This window comes from Drosophila hydei, unplaced genomic scaffold (genome assembly GCF_003285905.1).
Source record: "Drosophila hydei strain 15085-1641.00,03,60 unplaced genomic scaffold, DhydRS2 tig00008134-arrow-pilon, whole genome shotgun sequence".
NCBI classification, from domain to species: domain Eukaryota; kingdom Metazoa; phylum Arthropoda; class Insecta; order Diptera; family Drosophilidae; genus Drosophila; species Drosophila hydei.
The window spans coordinates 1793559-1805140 of record NW_022045843.1 but is presented as its reverse complement, the minus strand read 5'-3'; the positions used below and the strand labels follow the sequence as shown (position 1 = coordinate 1805140).

Here is an 11582-nt window from a genome sequence, read left to right as displayed (position 1 = left end):
TTATTCACGGTCATACAAGCACTCTCCCATTTGCATTCGGATTGCAAATGCACACATAGACGTGCGTACACGCTCACCAGTTAATACGCACTCACACACGGACGCGTACTTAGGCACGAGCATGCATACATACATTTACTTAGAGCTGCGTATTTAATATCATTTTGGAGATTATTTATTCAACTGATATAAAAGTAGATCAGCTATAAACATTTTAAAAAAAACTTTTTTAAGTTTTACATAATAACACTTTGACACTTAACTAAATTCGGTACGACTTGATGAGCTATGCGAATCATAATTATGAATCCATGCCTTGTGTGATGTGTGCTTAGAAACGATGCTGATTAATAATAAAAATCATTTATATATAAAATCACGACGCGTAATAATGCCTTCTATGCGATTCTCACTGTTGATGACCAGCAGATGGCGCAGACCTAAGGCCCGAAAGATATTGAAGATCCTGGGCACCGAATCATACTGTAAATTAAATATTTATTATTACTAAATTTCATATATGGCTATATAGTAGACAGCTTTACAAACCGTATTGACGCGCACGGGCGACGGATTCATAAACATGGACAGATCAACGGTATAATTAGTTTTCCGATCCAAGGGCCTTACGCTCTGAAATATTACAATAGAATTGCTTAAGTTGTACGAATTAAACAATATGTTTGTAGAGCTGCTTACGCTAATCGAAGGATATCGGGGATAAACATCTCGGAATGTTTGTATAGTTGTCTCCGGCTGCCAGAAACGTTGATTCTCTACGTAGAGCGATTTGAGCAATATGACAATTAGTTGTGACCTCAGGATAATGCCACAGACACGCCCCTCAGAGCGACGATCCTGCAATGCAAGCATGAAGTGGATTTGAAATCGTTCAATTGAGAGCAACAGCTACTTACGTCCTGAACATCGTCTACAACGGGAAATCCATTGTGATTACACTTTTGTAGCACTTTATAGATGTAATGGGCACGATCGCGCAGCTTGATGCAGACCACTGGCTTGCTCAGAATCGCTTCAGCAGTGAGTCCTTTGTATTGTGGCAGTGGCTCCCATGGCAGCATGGGCACATGATTCACTTCGATGACAGTGTCATAGATGCCATCATTGAAGTAGTCGCCCACCCATTTGGCACTGATTAGCGCTATGATCAGTGGAAAGAAGAAGGACGTTTCCACGCCCGTTGTCTCCATCAGAATAACGGACAGGCTAATGGTCATGCGCAGGACGCCACCCAAATTGGCAGCGGCTCCAATGAGGGCGTATTTGCCAGGATGCAGAAATTGCTGCCGAGCATTCAGATATAGGTTCAGAATATAAATTGAATAAGATATAACCTACTGCTTGCGGGAATATATAGAAGAGAAGCATGGCTACAAGACGACCCCAGGCAGCGCCCACCAGAGCCGTGGGTATAAAAACACCCAAGGACACATTCAGTCCAAATGTGGTGCAGGATAAAAAGTAATAGACAACTGTGAAAACAGCCAGCGTAAGGATTTTATGAGAGCCTGCCAGAAAACAAAAAAAAATTAATTAAAGCACTAAAGTACAATCGGAACAGCTTACCTGGAGGATCGTGGAAGAGCGCACGTACCGTAGCCTCTGGCGTTTGGAACCACAGCGCTGCCACGGCATTATATTCGTTGTCCTCGCAGAAGAGCTGCACGGGATGTATGGTAGGATCGTTGCCCAAAGGACGACAGTCATTGATGTAGTAAATCATGACGCAAGCCAAGGTAACGCCCAATATGGCAACCAGCACTGCTTCGCACACCTTGCCAGCTCGCCAGGGCACAAAACGTTTGCGGAATCCGTTGATGTGAGTATTCAAAGAGTTCCAGGCTGCGCCCAGTAGACCGCCCATCACGCCCAACAGCATGAACAGAGGCAGCTCGAAATATTCAAAGGTCAGCGGATGGTCGAACTTCCCCAAATTGAAGAGACCCGTAAAAGTCAACGCGCTCACGCCATGATAGGCAGAGAGCACAATGTTAAGAGTAAACGAACTGATGATGGAGGCGATGAGAGTGCGCCAAATAAGATTCTGATTCCAGAAGCTGGCCGCCTCTTCCAGTGAAAAGAGCATCCCGCCGATGGGCGCACCAAAAGCAGCTGTGACGCCCGCAGCAGCGCCGCCCAGCACAAAGTCTCGCTTCTCGTGGTCATCGCGAAAGGCTTTAAAGATGCGAAAATCCTTGACAAATGTGGTGCTCTTGCCCTGGGAAATACCGGCGGCCACAACAGCGCCAGCATGTATCATCGGTCCCTCCTTGCCGCCAGCCAATCCGCCCACCACAGATGTGATGACTCCGATAGCCTTTACGGCCAGCGTCTTGATTCGTACAATGCGAGGAATCTTCACACCATTCAAATAGCTCTTCACTTGGGGTATGCCACTGCCAGCGGTAATGGGTTCAATGTAGGTGACCATGCCGGCACCAATGGCCACCGGCAGAGCACTGAACAGTAGCCACCATAAATACGGCAGAGCTAGATCGCCTCCGCTCTCATTCACTGGCACATTCTCGTCCACAGCTAAGAGATAACAGAGTTAGATTATTCAATAAACTGAGAGCTGAACATATGAAAACATACATGACTTGAGGAAGTTGTACTTTAATTCCGAAAGAGCCTCGATGACTATATCAATGGTGCATGCTATCACAGCGGTTATAATACCGATTAGTATAAAGATGATCCAGCGTATAAAATGAGTACGCAGCGAGAAGCGATCCCTTAGATGACTAAGCTGCTCATCTTGAAAGAGCTTGTTCTCGCACACATCGTAGTCGAGGCTCTTGAGGAAATGTTGTATATAAATTCAGATTAGATTACACATATATAGTAAATAAGTAAGTACTACCTCATATTGCGCTTGTTTTTCTTGCGGAACTCCAGCTAAAGCTGCTGCTGTACGTGAGCGAACATGAAAAATGGGCTCGGAATTTGCATTTGAATTGATATTGCCCGCATGGCCAATGCTTTCCTTTAGAAGTAATTTGTTTCGTTAGTGCGTACGTGTGAGTATATATACATATATATATTTGATTATTGTATGATTCATTCACCACTGTTGAAACGCCATTACAACGCGAACTTACGAAAGACGACGGAGCTGCAGTTTCGGGCTCTATGTCAATGGGTAATAGGGGTGGAACATCTTCGTTATTTTGGTAATCCCCGTTTACAGCAATTGGCCGATGGTCGCTTGTGGAAGCATTTTGTGTTATTTCTGAACTCTTTGCTTTATCAATAATTATAACATCGTCATCGCTGCTTAGTTCATCATCCGAATTGATTAGTGGCTGTTTATTGGACATATTAAAAACTATAAAACCATATGAACACACAAAAACGTATAACTAAAATAAGCGAAGTCGTATCTAATATTCAGACAAGCTCTTTTTTATCACCGCTCGCACAACTGTTTCGATAACTGCAAGCAATCGAGTAGGTATCTGGTTCAGTGTTCTTTTGAACAAAAATATACCAAAAGTATGTTATTTTGTTTCACATTTGAATTACATAGAATAGCAACAGGTGTAGGTTTTTTATTATTATTTATTAGATTCAAAATTGAAATTCGGATGTAGAAACTGAAACTTAGCTACGTCGAATAATAAGCGTTTACGCTCGATTTCATTGCGTGCCTGTAGTTCATCCTTAATATCGGCCAAAGTGTTGTCAATCCGCATCAAAATTTCGCGCGGGGGTCCATTAACAAATGGAGTTAGTTCGTGTGCACGCGATATGCCAATTTGAACATTCTGCACCGTTTGGGTGAAGACTCCATGCTCCATGTCATCGCTTTGCATTGATGAGCTTCTGCTTAGATCTATTGCTTCCGGCTGCTCGCTTAGTATTTGTTGTTGCTGTTCCGGCTTGATCGCATTGAAAGGAGGCATGCGCGGTATACTGACCATGGCTGGCAAACCGATTGCATTTCCAATATCTGGATTTACCTCGAATGTGGGGCTTACCATTCTTGACCTCAGATTGGATAGCTGTAAATTATCATAGTTCATAGTTAGTTTACATTTTATACATTAGACAAATACTTACGCTTTGCACATCCTGATTATTATTATCATTGTATGTAACATTACTATTATTATTGTTGTCCTGCTTTGAGGCCGCAATGGATAGTTTGTCCGAGCTTTGACTATGGTCCATCGAAGAATCGCTGATTGAAATTGACTTAAAAACGATACAAATAGAGTGCAAAATTTGTATTTCGTATGTATGTATATACATATACATATAATTACTCATTCAAGTACGTGCTGCAGCAGATACATACATATATGCATGCGTACGTCTCAGACTACTTTTCGACATGATTTCGTATAAGTATGTATTTGTGAACTTATAACGGTATATTGCATGCGTTAAAATGGTGATCTCGCTCGCTCAACACATCATTTACACAGTTAGACAAAGACAACACATTTTTTAAGGTTCTCTTACTGTTCGTATGGCCGCTGCTTCCTCCTGTTCGTGATGCTCTTGCTTGTGTCGTTGAAATACCGTTTTAATTTTTAGCTCGTGTGTTTCTGTGCTCGTTGGCACTTCTATGGACGAGGCGGCGGTAACTGCAGCTAATGCTGAAATAGCGACCGACGATGTGGATTTTTTGCGACATTTGGCAATGCGTCGGTTTTTCATAATTCGATCCCGTCGTTCCACCAATGCTGCCACTTTCATTTCATGCAATTTGCCCAGCAAAGATGCATGCCTCCGCTATTTAATATTTGCAATGAAATTTTTACAATTTTTTTTACTTTTGTTTTGATTTGCTCGATAATTTTCAAATTGTTGTATCTCTCGGCCTACCTTGATATGCATGTGAAAGTTCCCAGTAGAGCGCACACTGCCCCGATAAATTCTATCCGGCGGACAAGAACAGCATTTGACAGTCACATTGTCGCCAATCTGGCTTTCGATGCGATAGAGCTCACCGTTCAATATGTAGGGTACGTGCTGGCGACGTTCTGGATCCATTTTCATGTCACCGAGATCTGACATTTGGTCCTCGCCGTGGTCAGGTTGCGCTGATTTTGGCATTGTATAAAAAAAGTACCATTTAAGCTAAGAAAAATGCGATCCGTCGCCTGCGAGCTACCGAATTAAATTGAACTTTTGCTATCCCAGTTTTGTATGTGTGAGTGTTGAAAAGGGAATGAGAACTCTCCGAAACTAGATACATACGTACATGCATCTGTGACTATAAATTGCTCTTAAAGAGGAATTCAAAATAATGTCAGAAGTAGAGTAAAGCGCGTGCAAATACATAGCTTTGGCAGTGTCAACTAGTAATTAATTAAAATTAATCATTATGTGTATTATATATATTAGTTCAACTTAATGCTTGTTGCTTAAAATTAACTAGATTAAGTGTATTTGCTAATAGCTTTACTTAAAATTGAATCGTAAGTATAAAATTCTAGATCAATTTTATTTTCAACTTGTGTTCAAGATTTGCGCGCTGCGCATTTATAGTTTACTCGATTTATTATCGATAAATTTGGTTGTGTATGCTGCAGCCCTGGCAATCTCACGTTTTTTTTTTTCTTATATCTTAACATAAACAATCAGAAATGACGGACATAGGCAAACCTAATATATTAATAACAGGTAAGGACTATGTTTAAACTACATAAAGTAAGTAACATATACTTTTTAATGCACAGGCACACCCGGAGCTGGTAAATCGTATTTGTGCGAACGTTTGGCCGCACAATTGAAGTTCACCTGGCTGGATTGTTCGAAAATTGCGAAGGAAAAGAATTTCATTGAGGAATATGATGATGAATACGACTGCCCCATACTTGATGAGGATAAGGTACAGGCACGCAAATTAATAATATTTATAGCTTATATAGTTTAACTTTGCTACAGCTCATGGATTATCTGGAGCCGATGATGGCCATCGGAGGCTACATTGTGGAATACCATGGCTGTGACTTCTTTCCCGAGCGTTGGTTTCATGCCGTCTTCGTCGTTAGCTGTCCCAACGGAACGCTTTACGACAGGCTCAAGGAGCGCAACTATAATGAGAAAAAGCTAACTTCCAATATACAATGCGAAATTTTTGGCACAATACTGGAAGAGGCGCGCGAATCATATAAATCGGACATTGTGTACGAGCTAAAGGGAGAAACTAAGGCAGATGCCGAACGGAGCTTAAAAACTGTTAAGAATTGGTATAGCATGTGGAAGCGCAAGTAAATACGAGTTTAAAAATAAATAAAAATATATTTATATGTGGATATTTAGATATATTAGTAATACGGCAGAGGCTAGTATAAAAGCCGTTTTTAAGCCCTGTAAGATATCTTAGCAATGGCGAGCTCTGCCTGACAGCAATCAGTTTTCGTATAAAACATATGTTGGCGATTGTATCTGTTTTAATCTAAACTTAAGAATGGCTGACATTGTCAATCATAGTATCGATTCATAAGTTTAGATAGCAGGGGCTCTTTCATTCGACACCCCAAACATTTAATTTACAAATGAAAAAGCCTTAAATTACAAACAAATTGGATGAAGTAACACTAGATGCGCGTCATTTTGAAGCGCAGTGGGCCATCCGGCGCATACATGAAGGTCACCGCATAGTCCAGCGGCGCATGATTGTATTCCAGTTTGTAGTTACGCAGCAGCTTGGCCAGTAATATTTGCATTTCCAAATCAGCAAACCGACGTCCCAGACACATGCGTGCCCCATAGCCATAGGGCAGTGAGGCAAATGGATGGAGTTTTCCTGGAGTGCCACCCTGATGCTCCTTCAGCCAGCGCTCGGGTCTGAATGTGGCTGCATCTGTAACGTATTCCTCCATGTTGCCAGTGACAATAGTGGGAAATACGGCCTGGAAAGAAAATATTATACTATACATAGCATACAGTAGACAACATTTGGTATACCTGCACGCCCTTAGGCACTTGATAGCCGCATATAACGCTGTCCTCTTGCAGTGTGCGACCATTGCCAATAACTGTGCTATACATGCGGAAGACCTCTTTGATGAATGCCTTCAGGTGGTGCATTTGGTCAAGCAGTGGAATCGTTAGTGGTGTCTTAGCATCCGGTAGAAGACGCATGAGCTCTTCGTGCACCTTTTGCTGCTCAACGGGTCGTGTGGCCAATTGATACAGAATAGAGCAGACGGCCATCGAGATCTGTGAAGATTGAAGATATTTTAGTAGGACCATTGATGGGGAGTATACTTTGCCACTCACTGTGTCTATGCCAACGAGTATCAGATCCAATGCCATAATAGTGGCTATCTTCTCATCCTTCTCCGACATAATCACCTTCTCCAGCAGCGATGGCTCGCCCGCGCGTTGACTGGGATCCTGTGTCTTCAAGCGTTCTGTTGCGCTTTGTATATACTTCATGCAAACGCTGGATTGAATATTAAAAAGATTGGTATTTGCTGGACTTGCTTTGCTAGTGTACTAACCCCACGAAGAAGTTCATGTTCTTCACATAACGTGTCCAGAGCGGAGTGGGAAAGTAGCGCCAGTAAGGTGCCTTCAGCTCCAGCGTGGCCACATTGCGTAGCGCATATTTGGCTGCATCGATGATCTGCTGCGGCTCCGAGTCGGGCGTCAGATTATGCTCCAAACAGCCTAGCCGGGCATCGAGTGCCACGCGACCAATGCCTGTGGAAAGGAGAAATCGATGAGTTCTATAAGAAATCTTTCTACACTATGTCACTCACACTCCAAGGACCATTTGTGGATTTCATTGTCAAAGTCAGCGGGCAGCTCCTCATTGCCATCCAGCAGCTGTTCGCAACGTGTCAGAAAATCCTCCGTAATTAGCTCCAGCGGTTGCAGATAGCGTCTTATGGTAGACAGCTGCAGCACAGGCTTCTGCACGCGAGATCGGAACTGACGCCATGGCTCGCCATGTCTATTCGATATATTTGATATTAATTTCGATATCAATATCTAGATATATTTTAATAGCTATGCTTACACGCCCACAACGCCGCCAAGCTCGCCAAAGAAATCCTTGCGCACTACGCTCTTGTACTTGACCAGACTGGGCATCGAGGGTCGGAAAGGTGTGGGTCCTTCACTGCGGTAGCACTGCAATCATTTAATCTTTATTAATATTTGCTCAGACATTGAAGTTGCTTGCGGCAATTTACAGCCGGTGCGTCTCAAATTGTGTTGTACTTGAAGCCGTGCTGCTTTGTTGCCTCGGTGGTCAGTCGAGCGTGTAATAAAGTTTAGACTTGTGTGTTCCGGCGTTTGGAGCTATGTCTACCTGTGCCTACCTTTTCAATTTCATCAGCATCGTAGATGAACAGCAGATCGGGCCTGCCTATAAGACCAGAGAAGCGTACGATTCGTCCGTATCTGTCGTGCAGCAGCGAAGAGATTTTGGCCACGTCCGATATGGTATATTGGCCAATAATTGGCATAAGGCTGTCAAGGTGAAAAGCAGATAATTGAATTGACAAACTGACATTGAATATGTGCAAAGACGGCACTATTTGCAGAGCAATTCATGACACTTTGGACAACACTTGAATGGTAATCGTCTGTTGTTCCATTTGTATATCTTGTATTATATATATAATACTATTATTATAGTTCTTCTATGCTACGGCACTATCTTAAATGATCGCGCAATTAGGTTTTTTTTGACTACAGAGTCTGGCTACAAAGCCATAATACAATTTGTTAAGATCTTATCAATGATTCATGAAGCTAATGCTAACCATAAATTGCATTCTAAATGAATGTAGCAATTCCGTGAGCGCATTAAGCTTGGAAATTATTGGCCTCTAGATTTGTGTTACGAGTCAAGAAATTTTTTCTATTATGGTAACCTAATAATTTTTAATTTATTTTAAGATATCTTTCAAACATTTATTAATTTATTTCTCTTACTTTTTTCAAGTTATCTGAAATTAATAATAAGTAATAAGTAATAAACAGGCAGCTACAATACTTAATGAGCTCCTTTAAGTTATCGATACACATTTTCGATAAATTATAATTGAGCACGGATTGGCCGTTCCCAGCTCAATGATTCTCTTAACATTGACAAGTGCAGCTTTTGGCACGCACGCACACACTCATAGACATTCACACATACAATGGATATTCGCGTAGCTGTATCAATAAATACACAAGTCACTATTGTTTGCTTATTATTTTCAGCCTGCAACGAAAGACTCGCACATTTTGTCGACCTTGAAACTGACGCTAATTGAACGCTAATCAAGAAGACGCTGTTAACAGAAACACCGTATGACTGGCGCTTCTGCCAAAGGGGACACTAACCAGATGCCCTGTTATAGCACATATGGTCAGAGATTGGTAAGTGGCTGTAAATTACGGAAGAGGAATAGTTAGAGAAGAGAGAGAAATTCAGAGGAATTTGCAAAATGATATACAATTTTGTTGTTGTTAAATATTTGTGTGGCATAATGGTCGTCATGGAGGGGAGTGAATGGGAAACTCGTTTGGTCATGGTCAGTGAAATGATGTATGCTTACAAGCAAAAATCAACACTCGAACAAGATTATCATCATTGGCTACGCACGCATACAAGCACACATATTTTACTCTCATATTCATTCACATTCCGTTCAACAGTAATTGGGTCAAGAGAAGCGAGCGAAATACAAGAAAAAATAACTGCAAACTCTCTCCCATTTCCTCCCTTTCCCTCTCTCTCTTTCTCTCTCTCTCTCTCTGTGTTTGTATTTGTTGGAAGTGCATTCGTTCGATCGCATTGCAGGCAATTCATTGAAAGTGAAAGCAACTTTATCGACAGTTTTTTTGTTTTTGTAATGATTTACGCACCGCCAGGTGTTGCCTAGTATGGGCATCGGCTTAGGTCCTGGTATTTCATTGTAGGCCAATGCATTTTTCCACTCAGCTGTGGCATGAATGCGTGGCGTTGCTGGCTCCTGGTCTAAGCCCAAATGTGGACAAACTGTTGCAGTTGCTGTAGGTGCTGCTGCTGTCGCTGCTTCTGCGACTGCAGCCGAGTTCTCACGTTGTTGTTGCTGTCCATCTAGGCGACGCTGTCGTTGCTCCACTTGCAGTAGCTGTGGCTGTGCACCAGCGATCTTGGATGCAGTACGTCTAAACGCAGGCGTGGCACAGTTTGTCGCTTTGACACGCCAAACACATTTCGGCAGTGAATTCATTGTTTTCGCTTACAAAAGCTTTAACTAATTTAAATTCCAATCAGATTTCACTCGTTTGCTGTTGATTTCAAATTGCTTAATGTTTTCTTTGACGTTGACACACACACGCACACAAAAACTTACACAGCTATTTAAAGCTGTTCATGGGCAAGGCAAGAATAACAAGAATCGTTTTCGCGTTTTGTCACAACTACAACTGCCGTCGACCGCTGCGCATTCGATGGCTGCCAGATGTAAACTAGTTGAAAGCTAAGTTAAGCTCGGCGCTTGGGCATCCGTCTGGGCTGGGCTGGCAACATTGCTGCTGGCGTCAGCTGCTTTCTAATGAGTGCTGATGTTAAAGCGCTTGTGCGCCAGCGCAAGCTTCAGCAAAATAGTATTAACTTTATGTTGCAGCAACATGTATAAAGATGCTATCGTACATACATACATGAATCTATACACATGATAACTTGTTGGTCTCTAGATTAACACGTGCTTTGGGTTCTTCCTAAATTCTAATTGGAGCTAATAAATGTGGCCTTTACTTTTCGTATAATGTATTTTATATTTTTTTTATTTAGATAGCAATAACTCTTGATTAACTAAAAACAGTTCTTACTCACATAAATGCTTTAACATGTTTGGTATATAACAAATTATTGCATTTTATTACAAATGCATACCATACCCAACATTTGCCCATTCGGAACTAATCAAATTTTAATGAATTACAAATTTGCAGAATAAATTAAAATGAAATATTAACATATAAATTCGAAAAATAAATATAGCAAATAATCTGGTTTAAAGCTTTCTTTGCTTTACGATTGGCTACTCGTGCTCGCAACAAGCCTAGCAACATTGTTGCCTGTGACAGCTGCTTGCCTAGTGTTAATATCAACACGCATGCGCGCTTGGTTAATTCTTGGCAACATTATTAGTTTAGATTATGTCGCTGCAACATTTTGACAACTGTTAATCAGTTTATATGTAAATAAATAATATATATATATATATATATATAACTTGGCTCATAATAATAATAACCTTTTCGATGTGGCCTTAATATAGCATCAGTCTATAGAAGTAGTCTGGGCTATAATTTACATGTTATTAAGGCCTAAAGCTTCGTCTCATTGGATCTGAAATATTTCTTCTGTATCTATGAGTCTTTCATATATATATTTTAATGTTAGCGAAGGACACTCAGTTATTTGATTTATTTTGAGAGTTTCGCAAGTAAATTCACTCAACAGTTGCACGATATAGTCTGAAAGTATCAATTTTTAGAGTGTTTTTCGATCGAGGAATATTAAGTAGTCGGGTATGCATGACTGCAGTGCTTTGACTTGTTTTTATATATAAAATATGCAAAGTGACTAAATGATATTCCGATAAGTA

At 41.2% G+C, this 11582-nt stretch overlaps 4 protein-coding genes across 4 annotated transcripts; 1 reads left to right on the top strand and 3 right to left on the bottom strand.

Annotated features, from left to right (window-relative positions):
* Positions 1 to 155: 155 nt before the first annotated feature.
* On the bottom strand, positions 156 to 3454 carry LOC111605358 (H(+)/Cl(-) exchange transporter 7). The gene is made up of 9 exons (XM_023323837.2): positions 3123 to 3454; positions 2885 to 3007; positions 2617 to 2818; positions 1588 to 2556; positions 1360 to 1529; positions 918 to 1304; positions 700 to 858; positions 550 to 633; positions 156 to 483 (listed from the first exon to the last, which is right to left on the bottom strand). Exons 1-9 carry the CDS (start codon positions 3339 to 3341, stop codon positions 361 to 363), a joined length of 2436 nt encoding a protein of 811 aa, XP_023179605.2. The 5' UTR covers positions 3342 to 3454; the 3' UTR covers positions 156 to 360.
* Positions 3455 to 3564: 110 nt separating this feature from the next.
* On the bottom strand, positions 3565 to 5207 carry LOC111605370 (protein stand still). The gene is made up of 4 exons (XM_023323852.2): positions 4855 to 5207; positions 4489 to 4761; positions 4084 to 4218; positions 3565 to 4025 (listed from the first exon to the last, which is right to left on the bottom strand). The coding sequence occupies exons 1-4, from the start codon at positions 5083 to 5085 to the stop codon at positions 3579 to 3581; spliced, it is 1086 nt and encodes a 361-aa protein (XP_023179620.1). The 5' UTR covers positions 5086 to 5207; the 3' UTR covers positions 3565 to 3578.
* Positions 5208 to 5547: 340 nt separating this feature from the next.
* On the top strand, positions 5548 to 6314 carry LOC111605373 (adenylate kinase isoenzyme 6 homolog). Its single transcript, XM_023323856.2, has 3 exons — positions 5548 to 5655; positions 5712 to 5863; positions 5920 to 6314. Exons 1-3 carry the CDS (start codon positions 5619 to 5621, stop codon positions 6247 to 6249), a joined length of 519 nt encoding a protein of 172 aa, XP_023179624.2. The 5' UTR covers positions 5548 to 5618; the 3' UTR covers positions 6250 to 6314.
* A 259-nt stretch (positions 6315 to 6573) lies between these two features.
* On the bottom strand, positions 6574 to 10403 carry LOC111605368 (probable cytochrome P450 301a1, mitochondrial). Its single transcript, XM_023323848.2, has 8 exons — positions 9850 to 10403; positions 8310 to 8460; positions 8006 to 8118; positions 7746 to 7939; positions 7485 to 7686; positions 7261 to 7426; positions 6946 to 7200; positions 6574 to 6890 (listed from the first exon to the last, which is right to left on the bottom strand). Exons 1-8 carry the CDS (start codon positions 10197 to 10199, stop codon positions 6576 to 6578), a joined length of 1746 nt encoding a protein of 581 aa, XP_023179616.2. The 5' UTR covers positions 10200 to 10403; the 3' UTR covers positions 6574 to 6575.
* Positions 10404 to 11582: the final 1179 nt, after the last annotated feature.